Source organism: Oncorhynchus tshawytscha, linkage group LG09 (assembly GCF_018296145.1).
Source record: "Oncorhynchus tshawytscha isolate Ot180627B linkage group LG09, Otsh_v2.0, whole genome shotgun sequence".
Classification (NCBI taxonomy): Eukaryota; Metazoa; Chordata; class Actinopteri; order Salmoniformes; family Salmonidae; genus Oncorhynchus; species Oncorhynchus tshawytscha.
In genome coordinates, this window is record NC_056437.1 from 65,430,934 (window position 1) to 65,450,404 (window position 19,471).

Genomic DNA, 19,471 nt, shown 5'->3' on the forward strand with positions numbered 1-19,471 from the left:
ACTGAGTAAAATCCCTGAGACGTTACGGAGGTATTGTAGAACCAATGACGACAGACTAGACTGAAAGACGCAGCATTGAAAACAGAACTGGAATTGAACGGCGAGAAATCGCTCTAAGACACTGCACAGTGACAGGATACGGACAACACAGTAGCATGGACCGAGAGGTTGTAGTAAGTAGTTTGACTACGTCGCTTTGGATAAAAGAGTCTGCTAAAATGGCATATATTTTTATTATATTACCTGTGGATCATGTTGTGGGAGTGAAGATAGGCCAAGCCCAGCAGTGCACCATGGGTAATAGCAGCTATTTCCACCTCCTGTAGTGGCTTCTTGTGAACTACAGAGGGACAGAAAGACAGAAAAAGAGAGAAAAGGAGAAAAAAGAAAGAGCAAGAGTGTGTCCAGTTATTCACAGAGCTTTAAAAACATGCTAAATGCCCTTAAAAACATGACTCAAAACAATCCCTGCAGTTGTTTCCATGGTGCACTAACCTTCCAGAAGATCGGAGGCGGAGCCCAAACAGTACTCCATCACCAGCTGAGGGAGAGAGGGGGGCAGATTATTAGTAGACACTCAAATCGTGTAACTGGGGGCACACACACTGCTAATACTGACCCATGCTGTGTGTTCTCTGAGGTAGCATCCTCTGTACTCGATGGTGTTGGGATGACGGAGCTTCTGGAGGAACTTCACCTCCTTGATGATATCCTGCCATTTCTGAGGAGAACGAGCGACAGCAGGGGTTAATACCAAACATCGGGCCACAGGGAATCATGGAAAATAGACTAAAAGTCGATGGTTCAGGGACAAGTCAAAGCCATTCTTGAATAGCCTATGTAAGGGTTCTGACTCTGGTCCTGAGTGTGCAGGCTTTTGTTCCAGCCAAGCACTAACACATCCGTTTCTATTTGTCAACTTAACACATGTTCCCTCACCTCGTTGGACTGCTTGCCAGTGTAGGACATCTTCTTGATGGCCACCACCTCGTTGTTGCGCACATCTCGGGCCTGTCGGACACAGCATCGAGAAAGACAGTCACGCACACACACTCCTTTCAAACCTTCAAATACTGAAAAAAACAAGAGGTTCTGGCTCATACAAACTCTCAAAACACCTTGTCACACACGTTGACAAGGAGAGCTAACACACACACACACTTTCTTAATAAAAACTCTCCCCTCCCCCTAATATAAATGGTTCCCTTACGAAGTAGACAGCCCCGAAGCTGCCATGGCCGATCTCTCGGAGGTCAGCGAAAAGCTTCTCGGGGTCATCTCTGTAGAAGAGCTCAGCCACATCCGGGTCCTTTAGATTGCCCGCCCGCACACTCGAGGGCATAGCCAGGGCCTGGTCGACAGAGGGAGAAAATTAGGAGGGAAAGAGAGAGGGGACGAGGGAGATTGATGTAGAGGAAACAGAGAGAGAAAGGGTGTGGAGAAGAGTGGATAGAGAAGAGAAAGGTGGAAAAAAGAAAGTGAGAGGGACAGAACAGAGATTAGAAGGGTAGGGGAAGAGGTAGAGAGCCTAGGGGAATAGGGGAATAGAGAGAGCGTAGGTGAATAGAGGAAGAGGTAGAGAGCGCCTAGGGGAATAGAGGAAGAGGTAGAGAGAGAGCGTGGGTGAATAGAGGAAGCGGTAGAGAGAGAGAGTAGGAGAAAAGAGGTAGAGAGTGCAGGGGAATAGAGAAGAGGTTGAGAGTAGGGCTGCTCTACCTATCTCTCTGATTTGGTCCTGCCGTACATACCTACACGTATGCTACGGGAACACGACGCAGGCCTCCTAATTGTCCCTAGAATTTCTAAGCAAACAGCTGGAGGCAGGGCTTTCTCCTATAGAGCTCAATTTTTATGGAATTGGTCTGCCTACCCATGTGAGACACGCAGTCTCAACCTTTAAGTCTTTACTGAAGACTCATCTCTTCAGTGGGTCATATATGATTGAGTGTAGTCTGGCCTAGGAATGTGAAGGTGAACGGAAAGGCTCTGGAGCAACGAACCGCCCTTGATGTCTCTGCCTGGCCGGTTCCCCTCTCTCCACTGGGATTCTCTGCCTATAACCCTATTACAGGGGCTGAGTCACTGGCTTACTGGTGCTCTTCCATGCCATCCCTAGGAGGGGTGCGTCACTTGAGTGGATTGAGTCACTGACGTGGTCTTCCTGTCTGGGTTGGCGCCCCCCCTTGGGTTGAGCCGTGGCGGAGATCTTTCTGGGCTATACTCGGCCTTGTCTCAGGATGGTAAGTTGGTGGTTGAAGATATCCCTCTAGTGGTGTGGGGGCTGTGCTTTGGCAAAGTTGGTGGGGTTATATCCTGCCTGTTTGGCCCTGTCCGGGGGTATCATTGGATGGGGCCACAGTGTTTCCTAACCCCTCCTGTCTCAGCCTCCAGTATTTATGCTACAGTAGTGTATGTGTCGGGGGGCTAGGGTCAGTCTGTTATATCTGGAGTATTTATCATGTCTTATCCGGTGTCCTGTGTGAATTTAAGTATGCTCGCTCTAATTCTCTCTCTCTCCCAGAGAACCTGAGCCCTAGGACCATGCCTCAGGGCTACCTGGCATGATGACACCATGCTGTCACCAACCCTGACCTGTTCACCGGACGTGCTACCTGTCCCAGAGCTGCTGTTTTCAACTCTCTAGAGACAGCATGAAAAGCCAAATGACATTTACTCCTGAGGTGCTGACTTGTTGCACCCTCGACAACTACTGTGATTATTATTATTTGACCATGCTGGTCATTTATGGACATTTGAACATCTTGGCCATGTTCTGTTATGATCACCACTCGGCACAGCCAGAAGAGGACTAACCACCCCTCATAGCCTGGTTCCTCTCTAGGTTTCTTCCTAGGTTTTGGCCTTCCTAGGGAGTTTTTCCTAGCCACCGTGCTTCTACACCTGCAGGACAATGATCCAAAACACATCTCCAGGCTCTGTAAGGGTTATTTGACCCAGAAGGAGAGTGGAGTGCTGCATCAGATGACCTGTCCTCCACAATCACCCAACCTCAACCCAATTGAGATGGTTTGGGATGAGTTGGAACACAGAGTGAAGGAAAAGCAGCCAACAAGTGCTCAGCATATGTGGGAACTCCTTCAAGACCGTTGGAAAATAATTCCAAGTGAAGCTGGTTGAGAGAATGCCAAGAGTGTGTGAAGCTGTCATCAAGACAAATAGTGAATACTTTGAATAATGTAAAATATATTTTGATTTGTTTAACACTTTTTTGGTTACTACATGATTCCATATGTGTTATTTAATAGTGTTGATGTCTTCATTATTATTCTACAATGTAGAAAAGAGTTTTTAAAAAAAAGAAACTATTGAATGAGTAGGTGTGTCCAAACATTTTTGACTGGTACTGTATATTTTTAAAACAAATAAAATAGTTTGCCAACCAAGTTTGTAAGCTTTTCCAGTGATGAAGACATGGATGTCTCATTGTATGGTGGAGTATGTAAAATGGGTTAACTTTGAGCACCTTTATCTCCTGAATGTTTTGGCATTCAGGTCCAAAAAGACACTTTCTGACCAAGTCTTCCACGGGCAAACATGTATAGAAAGTTTGGTTTAAATCAAAGGGGATACTGTCAAAAAAGTGATTGAATTCAAGTGGATTTACCCGACACCTATATTTCCCATTATTTCAAGATTGATGTCTGGCCTGCAGATATCTAATAGTTTGCAAATAGGCTACATCATATGGTGTGGAATATCATGACATGCAGCCTAACCACCTGACAAATATAGATTTTGGTGGTGAACTATCCTGTTAAAAACAGCCAAGTCCCTATTAAAACACAATTCAAATGCATCCTCCTTCCTGCCTCGAAATAGTCACTGATCTCACATGGTTGTACAGGTGCAAGCATGGCCTTCCATCATGATGATTTCTCCAGTCATGTCATGCAAGATCAGTGATGAGCCTATTTCAAGGAATAAAGGAAGTAAGGATGCCTAGACTTTGAGAGTGTGACCGCTGGAGAGGAACTAGCAGAGCTAACGTAACCAACTCCAGTGATTCAGTCTGGAGTGAATGCATCAAGACATCGCCTTAGGGCCCCCACTGGGCTTTGGATGCTCTCTTTAAATCAAGCCTTTCAAATAATGTGTGCGCAAGACAAGTGTTTGTGTTAGCGTGCAAGAGTGTGTGTAGGGGTGTGTGTGTAAAGGACATGCCATGTCTGTACATTATATAGACTTCATGGTCTTTATAGAAATCCAGTGAACCAAACCCATGACTTTAGGGTCAAATATTCAATATGCTCTGTTACACAATAACAGTCTATTGGTGCTCAATTCAAGACTCATGTTAACACAGAAGACCTACAGCTTGATCTAGTTAACTGCGATGTCATCAGTGGCTGCACTGAGCATATCACCGGCAGGTGTTGTCAAGCAATAAACACTAGGGAGTTATTGCAGCTGATGTGAATTGATGGCCTATATTGTTGGTTTGAAATTGATCCAATTCTCCAATGTTAAACTATTTTCCATTCCCTATTTTTCCCCGTTTTGTTCCAGTATGTAGTCACCCTTTTTGCACTGTGGTGTGAGTCATAGTAAAGTAGGTAGCTAGTAGCTGAACTGTGGGTAAATGATCGTGGGGGATAGTGCATTCAACTAAGGGCACAAATATTCAACTAAGGGCACTAACAGCACCAACATTTATTTTTATTTATTTAACCTTCCTAAGAACAAATTCTCATTTACAACGACGGCCTAGGAACAGTGGGTTTACATGCCTTATTCAGGGGCAGAACGACAGATGTTTACCTTGTCAGCTCAGGGAATCGATCTAGCAACCTTTCTGGCCCAATGCTCTAACCACAAGGCTAACTGCCGCCCCAACATGATCTAACTGATTTAGCAAGACTAATTCTGGAAGAAATTAATTGGGTCATGGAATGCTTGGCTACAATAAAACCAGTGTGTGTCATTCATTTTATTTCTATGTCGTCATGCAATGTAATGAGTCTTGTGTGACAGACGGGGTACGAACCCGGGACTCGCCCTAGGTTGAAGGGGATATATTTTCAACTCGGACCTAGGCTAATGTTAGGTCTTGCCTCGCCATGAATGAGTCTCACTCACTTTCAACTTTGTTAACTACACGTTTACAAGTATGTCTATGCTCAAATTGGGGTTGTCATTGAGATATCTAACTAGTTATCCACATTAGACTATGTCATAGTTATCGATACATATTTTTTTTGGCTCAGGCATGTCAATGTCAGCGGAGTTTAGCATGATGGCTAATTAGCTATCAATGGATGTATGCAAACACCATACCGTCGTTAGTTGAGTAAGCTAGTTAGCTATGCCTTGCCAGCAATGCCAGTTAGCTGGTTAGCTCGCCAGTCAATTAATTTCAGTCAATTGATATGTTAACTATTCTGATACTAAATACACGCTAAGGCCAGAATCGCAAACTGGCTAACTAGCGCTAAGATGGACGGCTAGCTAACTAGCCATCATTGTTGACAATAAAATTGCAACACTTACCACGGCTTGTTATGATCCCGCTCTAGCTACAGGAAGAAAAAACTAGTAACGTTAGTGGTGGTCTCTTCAAGGGGGGGGGTCTCAAATCGACGTACGATGCATTGTCATCGATTTCCTTCTCACATACATCCGACGACGAATTTAATTTGTTCTCAATTTCATAGGCTAGCTATCGGTAGGGCTGAGAAGAAGCTAGCTAGCTTAGCTAGCTGTCTGACTAGCTACTTAATCCGTTCCGAACTGGTGAGCCACTAGCCAGTTAGCTTAGCTGGCTAGCTACTAGCTAACGTTAGCTGTATACAGGGTGCGGCTGGTCTTCTTCCACCTCGCCTGCTCCCCTTCCTTTCATATCGTATTGTATCACTACATCAGTCTTTCCGTCAAGTTTCAAAAATGTCTAATATGCTTCTCCCCCGTCAGTGTTTTTCTGTCTCACACCTTTTTTTTGTTCAGGAAAAAAAACCAAGATGGCTGTGAGTGGGGCGGGAGCCATGCGGAAACCGGAAGTAACGCGCATGGTTGTCAAATATTTTTATGACTAAATATCATTGTTCTATCTGTGTGGGTGTCTTCTTCTTCTTCTTGTCCGCTTCCGGCACACTAGACGCTGTAATGCGTATTGCTGCCTTTCAGGCTGGAGAGTGAAGTATACACTTATCTAAATAGCCTCACACCCATAGGCGAAGGCAGGTGGACTAACGAACCCACAACTTGCTATTTCGTTCTGTCTGTCAGTTGTGCCCAAAATAGTTACAAGCAAAAATGTGGTTACACATTACACCCAACTCAGTCAGCTCACCGAAAAATATCCTCAGCATACTGAGGATAGGAGGAGTGGCGTCACTACAGACACCCTGGTTAAGGAAGTTAGGCTGTGTCACAACTGGCCGTGATTGGGAGTCCCGAAGGGAAGCGCACAATTGGCCCAGCGTCATTGTAAATAAGAATTGAACGTGCCAAAAGTAAACTGCCTGTTGCTCAGGCCGTGAAGCCAGTAAGAATTAATTTAATTCTACAGTATTTAAATTAAATATTTCAAGGACAAAATTACATGTATTTAAGTATTTCTTTGTTGTAGTGGGAATAGTAACAGTTGTACTAAATTATACTTTAATCAAAATGTTTATATATTTTCTAATATTTGGTTTTAGTTCATGATTTAAAAGCATGCACTTAGGTGTCTAATAGAATAAAAACAAACATATATTTCATAAATATAGTAATAGTTTCCAAAATATGTTTTACAACGTTGGGGGAGTTCCAAGACAGAGTCGTGATGGCTTCAAAACAGCTCCCCCAGTCAGTCAGTCATCTAGTGTATACCGTTGACTTTATCCACATTTTGTTACGTTAGTCTTATTCTAAAATTGATTTTTTTTTTTACATTTAAAAACTCAGCAATCTACACATAATACCCCATAATGACAAAGCGAAAACAGATTTTTAGAATTTTTTGCTAATTTAATAAAATATATATATTTACAGTATTTAGACCGTTTGCTATGAGACTCAAAACTGAGCTCCGGTGCATCCTGTTTCCATTGATCATCCTTGATCCAGACTCCTTGACTATTTACATTTTTTTGTTAGGTTACAACCTTAATCTAAAATGTAATAAATCGTTTTTTTCCCTCATCAATCTATACACAATACCCCATAATGACAAACCAAAAACAGGTTTAGACATTTTGGTTGATTTATATAAAAAAAATATTTAAAAAATGGAAATATGACATTTACATAAGTACTCAGACCCTTTACTCAGTACTTTGTTGAAGCACCTTTGGCAGCGATTACAGTCTCGGACTTCTTGGGTATGACGCTTCAAGGGAATAATGCTAAAAGCTTGGCACACCTGTATTTGGAGAGTTTCTCCCATTCTTCTCTGCAGATCCCCTCAAGCTCTGTCAGGTTGGATGGGGAGAATTGCTGGACAGCGATTTTCAGGTCTCTCCAGAGATGTTTGATCGTGTTCAAGTCCAGGCTCTGGCTGGGCCACTCAAGGACATTCAGAGACTTGTCCCGAAGCCACTCCTGCTTTGTCTTGACTGTGTGTTTAGGGTCGTTGTCCTGTTGGAAGGCGAACCTTCGCCCCAGGTCCTGAGCAGGTTTTCATCAAGGATGAAGCTGAAATAAATCCCCACAGCATGATGCTGCCACTACCATGCTTCATCTTAGGGATGGTGCCAGATTTTCTCCAGATGTGACGCTTGGCATTCAGGACAAAGAGTTCAATCTTGGTTTTGTCAGACCAGAGAATCTTGTTTCTCATCGTCTGAGAGACTATAGGTGCCTTTTGGCAAACTCCAAGCGGGCTGTCATGTGCCTTTCACTGAGGACTGGCTTCCGCCTGGCCACTCCACCATAAAGGCCTGATTGGTGAAGTACTGCAGAGATAGTTGTCCTTCTGGAAGGTTCTCCCATCTCCACAGAGGAACTCTAAAGCTTTCTCAGAGTAACCATCGGGTTATTGGTCACCTCCCTGACTAAGTCCCTTCTCCCACAATTGTTCAGTTTAGCCGGGCGGCCAGCTCTAGGAAGAGTCTTGGTGGTTCCAAACTTCTTCCATCTAAGAATGATAGATGCCACTGTATTCTTGGGGACCTTCAATACTCAATCATTTTTTTGGTACCCTTCCCCAGATCTGTGCCTCGACTCAATCCTGTCTCAGAGCTCTACAGACAATTCCTTCGACCTCATGGCTTGGTTTTGGCACTGACATGCACTTCCAACTGTGGAACCTTATATAGACATATGTGTGCCTTTCCAAATCATGTCCAATCAATGGAATTCACCGCAGGTGGACTCCAATCAAATTGTAGAAATATCTCAAGAATGATCAATGGAAACAGGATGCAGCTTAGCTCAATTTTGAGTCTCATAGCAAAGGGTCTGAATACTTATGTAAATAAGGTAGTTCTGTCTTTTTATTGGTATAAATTAACTACAAAATAATAAAAACCCGTTTTTGCTTTAACATTATAGGGTATTGTGTGTAGATTGTAGAGGATTAAAAAAAAAAAAACTATTTTAGAATAAGACTGTAACTTAACAAAATGTGGAAAAAGTCAATAGGTCTGAATACCTTCCGATGGCACTGTACATGTAGGTAGGGGTAAAGTGACTATGTATAGATAAAATAGCAAGTATCAGCAATAGAAAAAAGGGGGGGAGGGGGTGTCAATGCAAATAGTTGTGGTAGCCATTTGATTAATTGTTCAGCAGTCTTATGCCTTGGAGATAGAAGCTGTTAAGGAGTATTTTGGACCTAGACTTGGCACTCCGGTCACGGTAGCAGAGAGAACAGTCTATGACTTGGGTGGCTGGAGTCTTTGACAATTTTTTGGGCCTTACTCTGACACCACCTAGTATAGAGGTCCTGGATGGCAGGAAGCTTGGTCCCAGTGATGTACTGCTGGGCCATACGCACTACGCTCTGTAGTGCCTTGCGGTCAGATGCCGAGCAGTTGCCATACCAATTAGGTTTCAGGGAAGACCGAGATGCAGACAGTGTTGAAGTAACAAAAGTTTATTACTGGTGGAGAAGCACAAGGCAGGTGACATTCTATGTCTTTAGTTTTGCAGGTGGACCAATTTATTGGTGCATTCCGAAAAGCTGTCCAAGGATTGTTCCATAGTGTTGTGTGTTTTGGGAGTGACATATTCTTGAGTTTGAGTTCATTTTTATAGGGACAATGCACATTAATCAACTTTTCAGTAAAAGTGCTGGTTTTAGCCAGCCGGTTAATGTTCAACCTCAGTCCCTGGGTAGGTTATTAAAACAATTACAATACAGACAAACAATGAGCAGAGAGCATAGGACAACCACGTAGCATGCAGACAGAGCAATAGCACAAAAAGCAACAAAACAAATACATAAAAACAACAAGTCACATGTTCTTCCATATTCTTCTAGTGTTCTTAACTATGAAGTCGTTTATGTTCTTAGCTTCATCCTTTTTATTTGTTGACGCTTCTTTACTGCATTTCTACACAATTTTTTAACTCTAAAATTATATTTGGGGAACAGCAAAATCCAAAAATAAACTAGATGTTCTCCAGCCATTATCACTGCACCAAATACCCATTGTTTCAGACTCCTAATTATCCTTACACCTCTCAAGACTCAAGCCACTTCCATTGTTTCTCCACCGACTTTTGAGGGGTTAAAAACACTCGGTGGAGAATAGAGATCCTGACTGCCAACACGTCCAGCCTGAGACATGCCATTAAGTTATCCTCACACCTCCCCATTGTTACAGTATGAAGGAAGTTAGAGGTAGTTTCGCAAGCCAATGCTCGTTAATGCAATGACTGGCGGTGCAGGTGCTGGAGGAGTGCTCTGCTGTAGGAATAGTTGAGCTACTGGTGTCATCAGCCTTTCGTTTATATCAGCCACAGTATTGTAGTCTTGCATCGGAGTCAGCCTGTCAATGAGTTGTTGGAAATCCATGCTCTCTTTTGGTGATGCATCGTTTCTCATGTGTGAAAAGGTTCCTGTTGGGGCCCGCGGGTCCCACAAACTAATTTTATCAATGAAAAAATAAAAACAGTCAATAGCTTATCTCCTTTACTGTATTGGACCAGGCTTGAAATAATATATTTTTTAAATAATTTACTGCATTTCTACACAATTTAACAACTCTAAAATGCTATTTGGAGAACAGCCAAATACATGATTTGCCAAATCATGATTTTAATTTAACTGAATTGAGAACAGTTGATATTGAAAGAGTGCTAAATGAGGAAATGATCGGTGACATAAGGTTGTGAAAGACACACACACACAAAGACGGAGAGAGAGAGCGAGAGAGAGAGAGAGCGAGAGAGAGCAAGAGAGAGAGAGAGAGCAAGAGAGAGAGGGAGAGAGCAAGACAGAGAGAGAGAGATGACAGGATGTAAGAGACAATGACCAGTATTGTGAGGTATGTGTCACACCCTGACTCAATACAAACATTACCTACCTACGTACATACATACAGTACCTCCCCGTTCAACAAAGAGTATTTTAAAGACAGGACACAGAAAGCCAGAGCAGCTGATAGGATGGACTCGTGGTGGGCATTGTGTGCTGCGGTAGTAACGTTGACCAGCATTGGAAAAGGTAAGAGGGAATTATTTTAAATCAAATGCAGTCAACCAAGCTATATGGAATTGTTTTAAGAAGGTCGTACCGAGGATCATTTAGTTATTTGATTTTTAAGATGTGCCTTCTGGAAATGCTTTCTGGAACATTTGAACTTTCATGTGCCTTCATAACAAACTTGTATGCCATCTGTAAATATGGATACAATTGTCAAATTACGCACCTAGTGCGTTTAGCCACGGAAAAGACAGGAACCTTCCCACTAGCCATGATTGGAAGTGTGCCATGTAGCACGCTTCTGTCTATAACATGAGCTGCTCAGTATGTGTGTGAATAATTTCTAACGCAGCTTTTTTTGAAAGATCTCACGAAGAACTGTGATAATGTTGCTAATGCTCTCCACTTTCTGGAGGAAGGAGTTTTGAAATCAGTGGAATGCCTGGTGGAAACATATCTCTAGCTTAAACAGGTTTTTATTATGCCAAATTAGATTTTTGTGGGAGCGTGGATTTCAACCTTAAGGGGTTAAAGAGACTGCCTGTGAATATTCTGTGTTTGAAAAGAGAAGAGGATTAAAACGGTGAATATGTTTGATATTACTGCTTTAACAGTATATTACAGGACCACAATCTATTTTGGACTGTGTTTATATTTCTTTTAGTAATGTGAACTGCCTCCGTAAACAAATACTAAATTTAGACTAAAAGTGCACTGACATTATTGGGTTAAAAACAACCCAGTGCTGGGTAAATATTGGACATGTCACGGCTGGCTGAAGGACTGGACCAAGGTGCAGCATGGGAAGTATACATCTTTTCTTTATTCAAAAATGACGCCGACAAAACAAAGAACAAAAACCAAACACTGCGCCTGGACTGGACCTAGATGCCGAGGAAGGCTCCTGCCATGGAGCAGGATTGGACGCCGTGCTCGGACTGTGCATCGGCGCAGAGGAAGGCTCCTGCCCTGGAGCTGGAGGTTCCGGATCGTGGACTGTCGCAAGAGGTTCCAGACCGGGGACCGTCGCCGGAAGCTCTGGACTGTGGAGGCGCACTGTAGGCCTAGTGCGTGGAGCCGGCACAGGTGGTACCGGACTGGTGACACGCACTCCAGGACGAGTGCGGGGAGCAGGCGCAGGACCTACTGGACTGGGAAGGTGCACTGGAAGCCTAGTGCGTGGAGCCGGCATAGGACGTACCGGACTGGGGACACGCACTTCACAAGTGACACAATCCTCAAGGCGAGTGTGGAGAGCTGGCACAGGACTTACTGGGCTGTGGATGCGTACTGGAGACCTGGTGCGTGGATCCGGCACAGATTTCACCAGACTAATAGCACGCTCCTCAGGACGAGTACGGGGAGCTGACTGAGGTGGCATTAAACTAATTAGATGCTCCTTAGGGCAACTGTCGTGCATCTTCCACCAACCCAACAACTCTCTCCACTCTTTCTCCTCCAATACCTCCATCCACTCTCTGACTCTCTCCTTTCACTCTCCTCCAGTTTCTCCCTTTTCTCACAGACTGGCTCTGGTTCACTCCTCGGCTCCGCCGACCACCCAATGTGCCCCCCCCCCCAAAAAAAATCTTTGGGCTGTCTTTTGGGCTTTCTCTGTGGCCGCGAACACCGGCGTCGTCGCTGTCCTCCCTTCTCTCCTTGCATCTCCCGCCAAGGAAGGCGATCCTGTCCTGCCAGGGTTTCCTCCCAAGTCCAGGATCCCTTCTCGTCCAGAATCTCCTCCCAAGTCCATGTTACCCTCTCCTCCTGGGCACGCTGCTTGGTCCTGTTGTGGTGGGATATTCTGTCACGTTCGCTGGAAGCATACTCGGACCAACGTGCAGCGTGATCTGGGTTCCACATCTTTATTAAGTGAAACGCACAAAACAATAAAGAATACCGAAACGTGACGAAAATGTAGTGCTGACATACAACTACACATAAACAATATCCCACAAAACAAAGGTGGAAAAAAAAGCTACTTAAATATGATCCCCAATTAGAGACGATTACCATCTGCCTCTCACCAACATAGAAAAACAAAACTAGAACCCCACATAGAAATAATAAACTAGACTAACCCCCAGTCACGCCCTGACCTACTCTACCATAGAAAATAAGGGCTCTCTATGGTCAGAACGTGACAAGAAGACACATTGGGTTGACCCGTCAGTGTAAATGTCATTCCGGTTCATACATTGTATTGTCTACACATGTTTAGGTTGAGCACGGACACTTTTGTAGCTGAAAAAGTAGTATGATAATTAAAACATCATATTCTTCACAGCAATGTCCCAAGCGATGCTATTGTTTCAAATTACTTTTTTGGGGGGAGGGGGTTTACACAGAATAAATAAAAGATTATCCCTCAAACTACTGTTGTATATTCTCGTCATGATTGATTTGTTCTTTAACGATGAGAAATAGACTAGTCTAGTCTAGCCCACATTCTTCTGTCATTCACTGCTGAATTTCACCCACTTTACACAGTGATGTTGTTTGTTTAGATGTTAAGATAATGAGAGTGAGAATATTTCTAATACCGGAGGTCGGTGGCACCCTAATTGGGGAGGACGGGCTCGTGGTAATGGCTGGAGTAGAATTAGTAGAAAATGATCAACCACATCAAACACATGATTTCCATGTATTTAATGCCATTCGTTCCGTTACAGCCATTATGAGCTGTCCTCCCCTAAGCAGCCTCCACTGATTTCTAAGTAAGAGGGTTCAAACTTGAAATTCTGGAAATGGCTGTTTTCTTTCATTCCATCCTCCCTTTGCTCTGAGAATGACTTCCACTGAGCGGCATTGAATAGTATGAGCAAAGGGAGGTTGGTATGGCAAAAATGCATCGAGTTAAACCACAAGTTTTGCCTATGACGATAACAGAAGGGTAACATTTCCAGTGGTGGAAAAAGTACCCAATTGTCATACTTGAGTAAAAGTAAAGATACATTAACAGATAATGACTCAAGTAAAAGTGAAAGTCACCCAGTAAAATTCTACTTGTGTCACGCCCTGGCCATAGAGAGGCTTTTATTCTCTATTTTGGGGTAGGCCAGGGTGTGACTAGGGTGGGCATTCTAGTTTCTTTATTTCTATGTTTTCTGTTTTTGTGATTTGGCCTGGTAATGGTTTACAATCAGGGACAGCTGTCTATCGTTGTCTCTGATTCAGAATCATACTTAGGCAGACTTTTTTTTTCCCTTTTGGTGTTGTGGGTAGTTGTCTGTGTTAGTGGCTTGTATAGCCTTAGTAAGCGTCATAGTTTCTTTTTGTTTGTTGGCGACCTTCAAAGTAAAAAGAGAATGTACGCTCACCACCTTGGTCCGGTCATTTCCCTGACGATGTTCGTGCCCACTTGAGTAAAAGTAAAAAAGTATTTGGTTTTAAATATACTTAAGTATCAAAAGTGTAACTCCTTTCAAATTCCTTATATTAAGCAAACCAGATGGCATGATTTTCTTGTTTACATTTTTTTACGGACAGGCAGGGCATACTCCAACACTCAGACATAATTTACAAACAAAAGCATTTGTGTTTAGTGACGTAGTATTACGTAGTATTTAAATATTAGCTTCCTCCCCCATATTAGCATGTCAATTTAAGTACTATAACTTGGCAACTGAAAAAAAAACTTTAATAACACCAATCCACTTTCCCTCACCCAGGTGGCCATGCACAGTTGGATGGTAAGTTATTACATACAACTGCGGAACTTCAAATCAGCTTTTGTTTTTTGTTGCTCTTTTTATAATGTGAGGGATTTGTGTGTTCTATCATGAGCCGCCTCTCATGGGTTTGTATCCTCCAGTGTGTGGCACAGCTCCTCTCAACACAAAGATTGTGGGGGGTCTTAATGCAGTGGCGGGGAGCTGGCCATGGCAGGCCAGTCTGCACAGATCCAGCGGACATTTTTGTGGAGGCTCCCTTGTCAACAAAGACTGGGTCCTGACTGCCGCTCACTGCTTCGCCAGGTAGAATTAAATAACCTATCCCATCCGGGGTTGGGTTAAATGCAGAAGACACATTTCAGAATGCATTCATTTGTACAACTGACTAGGTGTCCTCCCTTTCCCTTTCCTCCCAACCTGTATATTATGCCAATGTGTGATTGAAACGTCTCTATACACTGTATTTGCCTATGTACTATTTTATCTACTGTATTCATGAATAATCACTTGATTCAGAGAGCTAATTCAAATAATAATGTATTTTGGTAATTTGAGGACAACTCTACCATGTAAATACAAAAACTTGAGTTAAAAACTTGAAAATTACATTTCCTAAAAAAAATGTATGTGCTTGCTAGCTTCTATGGCGGTCTGTCGATGATTGTCAAATAAGTGACTCCAGAGAGGTGACATTATCTCTCTAAAATACATGACAGAATTAGGTCAATTGTGTCAGAAAGCACACTAACAATCACACTTATAATCTTTAGCCTCAACTCCCTCCCTTCATTCTCAGCACCAGCACGTCTGGCCTGCTTGTCTACCTGGGCCGGCAAAATCAGAAAAGCGTCAACCCCAACGAGGTGTCCCGAGCGGTCTCTCAGATCATCCGCCACCCCAACTACAACAGTGCAACCAATGACAATGACATATGTCTGCTGAAGCTCTCGTCATCCGTCACCTTCACTAACTACATTCGGCCGGTCTGCCTGACAGCAGGGGGCAGCACATACTACAATGGCACTACTAGCTGGGTCACTGGCTGGGGCAATATCAATAGTGGAGGTTAGAACTGTTGGTCCCAATGCCGACTTTGCATTGTCAAGCCACAGTCAGGTTCAGAAATATTGGCACCCTTGATAAAGATGTTTTTTTTTTTTAAACCTATGAAATAAATCATAAATCTTTCTTTCAATGCCTCACCTTGCGAGGATAATGGCGCTGAGCCTTTTCCTAATATGAGAGGTATCTCAGACCATTCCTCCGTACATAATCTTTCCAGATCCTTGATATCCTTCATTGTCAAACCACAGGTTATCAATGTTTAATGTCCGGTGACTGCAAAAGGTTAATTTTGTGCTCAATTGACAATTTCTTTGTGTATGTTGATGTGTGCTTGGGGTTGTTGTCTTGCTGGAGGATCCACTTGTGGCAAAGTTTCAGCCTCCTGACAGAGGCAATAAGGTTTTTGTCTAAAATGCCCCGGTACTGGGTGAAGTTCATGATGCCATTGACCTTAACAAGAGCCTCGGGGACCAGTGGAAGCAAAATAGCCCCATAACATCAAAGATCCACCACCATATTTGACAGTAGGTTTGGGGTTCTTTTCTGCTTATGCATCCTTATTTCGACGCCAAAACCACCACTGGTGTTTGTGGCCAAAGAGCTTTCTCTCTGTACTCAAATCTCATAAAACATATTAGGAAAAACGCTCAGTGCCATTATTTTTGCACGGCAAGGTATTGAAAAAAAGAGGAACTAATCATTTTCACCCCTGTGGTTTTCAGATCATTTTTTATTACATGTTCTCTGAGCAATTGTTTTAGTATAACATAATTTTCCATTCAATATAGCTCAGTATTTGTATTATTTGACAGTATTTTTTTTCTCATCTTTACCAGGGGTGCCAATAATTCTAGACCTGACTGTACAACCTTTACCTGTACATATGTCACTTTTTTTGTCAAGTTCAGTTTGTATCAATACAGTTGGAGCAGATCACAAAGGATCAGAAATGTATATAACGGTTTATCGGTAAAAGGTGACCTGTCTCTCATGGCCTCTCCTCCTCAGTGTCCCTGCCCTCACCCCAGACCCTACAGGAGGTGGAGCTACCAATAGTGGGGAACAGGAAGTGTACCTGTCTCTATGCTGGAGTGGGTTCAATCACAGGCAACATGATCTGTGCTGGTCTATTGGCAGGAGGAAAGGATTCCTGTCAGGTGATACATGGCTGTGTTTAATTCCAAATACTGTAGTTGCAGAGCTAAAGCTGCATTTTAGCTGCGGTTTGCAGAGCTATTATTTAAAGGTCCCGAAGAGTCATTCTGATTCCCCGGTCAAATAACTTTTTGTATGACTACTTTTTACTCTCGTGTCAAACTACCAGGAAGTCTGAAAATAGAGACCAGGTGGGGAGCTAGTAGTCTGAGTGGGGCGGGTAGCTCACCTTGACTGACGGTTCTTTGAAAATATCTTTGTCAAGCAACAGGGATGCAGAGAGCATTGTTGCAAGCAAATTTGCTTACACACAAAGCAGCTCAAACAACATTGAAATTGCATGCAACATCCAATCCTGTCATACATCACATCATGCTTTCACAAATGATTTGTCCAACTATTTTGTTATTGTAACAGCATCAATATAGACAAAATGTTGGCTAAATCATTTATCTAGCTAGCCCAAATGGAATTGTCAGCACTGTTTATCAAGCTAGCTAGCTAACTCATTTTGGACAATTTCGATTGAAACTTTACAGGGTGAGGGCTGTCTGGGTATATTTCATTAAATATATATGTTGACTGCCAGACAATCTTCATATATCATGAATATCTTCTTCTTTAAGGTTTTATGGTACTCCAACTATTGCTGTATATTGCCGCCACCTGCTGTATGGGGTATTGAAACAAAAACTATTATATTATGGGGGCCCTTATTCTTGCCATTCTTCAGCCTAACATGACACTTCAGAAATCTGGGTGCATCTTCACCACCACAATTGCAGCATTTAGGCTCAGCTGGCGTACGATACCCCTCCCATCTACACACACATAACACATGACCAAATCATTTGCCTTTATCACACTGCTCGGGTTTGGGTCACGTAGGCTCTCGCAGGGTATCTCATAAAACCCAAATACATGTGAGAAGGCAGAGACTCTTCACAAGAAAAACTCTAGAACGGATGGGGTGGGATTACTCCTTACTCCATCCGCCATGCGGGCCAGACGTTGTGCACCAACCGCTTGATCCAATTCTTCACGTATACACATTGCATTTACTTCTAGCGCCACCCCAGAGAACACCCTTGATAGGTGCCCTGCTTCAAAGATCCACACAGGACGCATTCCAATCCAATATCTTCTTGAGGCGCAAAGCATGCTCCTTCTGTTCCATAGATACGCAAAACAACATAATAAGCCCACTTCTCGTTACTCTCATCGACGCCACCTCATCCAACGCATCCACCATTTTTATCGAGACTTCAAACGGATCTCCCAGGTAACAACATCAATTCAAAACCTTTACTCCGACCAAAAGAGAACCAGAACTAGGCTTGGATTTACTAGATTCCATGACCACCTCTCTTATTTCCTTTTGCATTCGCCACTGTAATCCAATTCCTCTCACTCTCATCTCCATGAGACACACAATCTGATTCAAACATAAAATCTGCTTCTGCAATTTTCCTTAGCCTGCTTTGTATGAATTTTCCAATTGTAATGTCTCTTGATGTAATGACATAACAACTGCGTAAGCGTTTTGGGCAACCCTTCCCCTGCTTTTGTTCCATGCGGGCCAAAGGCCTAGCTAGTAGCCAGCTACTAGCTAACACCAGACACAAATGAAAGTGGAAACCTATCAGTATCTTTGCCTTGAATAGGATGAATAGGGGACACCAGTAGACTATCTACCTAGCTATCTAAACCACGCCCCTCTGTCAACATGCCTTCTGCGATGACAGTTACAAGGGGGTACATAATGAAATTAGGTAAGAGAATAATACATTACCATTGGCGTATTAAAATGAGAGGCTTTATGTGATGTCACATAAAGCCCTTAATAATCCCGCCTCCCGAATCCAAGTGTTTGACATGGGGGAGGGGACCAGTAACTTTATGATCCAACTTTATCAATGTAGAAGCAGCAGAAATAGTTTGTTCTGGTTTCATCCAAATATCATCCAATTTCAAGAAAAACATTATTTTGACTGTGTAGGAACTTTTTAAAGACAAATTAGAGATGATCACAAACCAAAATCATGAGAACTTCTGCTGGTAATTGCATTGTTCACTGACCCTGATGTAACATTTGTCTCTGTACAGGGAGACTCAGGGGGGCCGCTAGTGAGCAAATCGGGCTTAGTCTGGATCCAGTCTGGTGTTGTGAGTTTCGGAGTAAGCTGTGCTAAACCAAATTTTCCAGGAGTGTATGCCAGAGTGTCCCAGTACCAGGCCTGGATCAAGAGCCAGATCAGCACAGACCAACCAGGCTTCGTCACCTTCTCCTCCAGTGGGAATAACTCTGACCTCACTGTCACCTGTGCTGCACTGTCCGGTGGGGCCACACACCTCCTCTCCTTCTCCCTCTCCCTCCTCCTATCCCTCTCTCCCATTCTCCTTTCTTTTTATCTTTTCTTATAGGGCATACACTAAAAGTGGATTCTATGTCCACTACACTTCTCATTGTATGTGAAAAGCACTGTAATAGTATGTTAAAACTGTCAACAATAAGTGATTGGTTTCATTCAATATGAATATGAGTCTACTGAATCTACTCATATTTTCTTCCTGTGATGTAAGTAATTAAGTTGGAGAGCAAATGTAATTGTGTTATGCTATAGGATTACATTTGGTTGATCATCAGAGCTCAGTTCATGATTGTTAAGAGAGTAACACATAGACATCACACGTGATGATTAAATGGAAAACTATTTTTATAATTATTTTACAAGTTGTGTATATTTTTCCATCTTGAGAATACTGTATCTGCAAATACTGTAGATACATTCTTTATAGTGAACTACAGCTATTTATCATTGAGCTGAGAATGCCTCTCAACAAGCATCTCCTATCATGTAATGGTGGAGTGGCAGGCAGGTAACTATCAGACTGCCATAAATACCAAGTGTGTATTCATTTAGACCAAGACCGTAGCAAACAGTTGCGAAACCATTTACTCTTTGTTTAATTGGTACTTTTTAAG

General features: G+C 42.9%; 2 protein-coding genes across 3 annotated transcripts in view; one reads left to right on the top strand and one right to left on the bottom strand.

The window, feature by feature from the left end:
• Nucleotides 1–6,237, bottom strand: part of taok2a (TAO kinase 2a) — a 41,998-nt gene extending 35,761 nt beyond the window's left edge. For both annotated transcript variants that reach the window (XM_024432770.2, XM_024432769.2), the window contains exons 1-6: nt 5,509–6,237; nt 1,211–1,351; nt 940–1,011; nt 620–721; nt 496–541; nt 244–340 (exon numbers count right to left, since the gene is read on the bottom strand). In XM_024432770.2, coding sequence (XP_024288538.1) covers nt 244–340; nt 496–541; nt 620–721; nt 940–1,011; nt 1,211–1,342 — 449 coding nt within the window. In that variant the 5' untranslated portion in view covers nt 1,343–1,351; nt 5,509–6,237. The remainder of the gene's footprint in view (nt 1–243; nt 341–495; nt 542–619; nt 722–939; nt 1,012–1,210; nt 1,352–5,508) is intronic.
• A 4,237-nt stretch (nt 6,238–10,474) lies between these two features.
• On the top strand, nt 10,475–19,211 carry LOC112258411 (chymotrypsin-like protease CTRL-1). Its single transcript, XM_024432771.2, has 6 exons — nt 10,475–10,612; nt 14,263–14,283; nt 14,406–14,568; nt 15,062–15,330; nt 16,339–16,487; nt 18,592–19,211. The coding sequence occupies exons 1-6, from the start codon at nt 10,555–10,557 to the stop codon at nt 18,907–18,909; spliced, it is 978 nt and encodes a 325-aa protein (XP_024288539.1). The 5' UTR covers nt 10,475–10,554; the 3' UTR covers nt 18,910–19,211.
• The last annotated feature ends 260 nt before the right edge of the window (nt 19,212–19,471 follow it).

What these genes read in the sequence shown, in the direction of transcription:
- LOC112258411 (XM_024432771.2), top strand. Translation starts at nt 10,555, where the DNA reads ATGGACTCGTGGTGGGCATTGTGTGCTGCGGTAGTAACGTTGACCAGC. An exon ending in GCCGCTCACTGCTTCGCCAG is followed by an intron (nt 14,569 to 15,061) that starts GTAGAATTAAAT and finishes CTTCATTCTCAG; the next exon opens with CACCAGCACGTCTGGCCTGC. An exon ending in GAGGAAAGGATTCCTGTCAG is followed by an intron (nt 16,488 to 18,591) that starts GTGATACATGGC and finishes GTCTCTGTACAG; the next exon opens with GGAGACTCAGGGGGGCCGCT.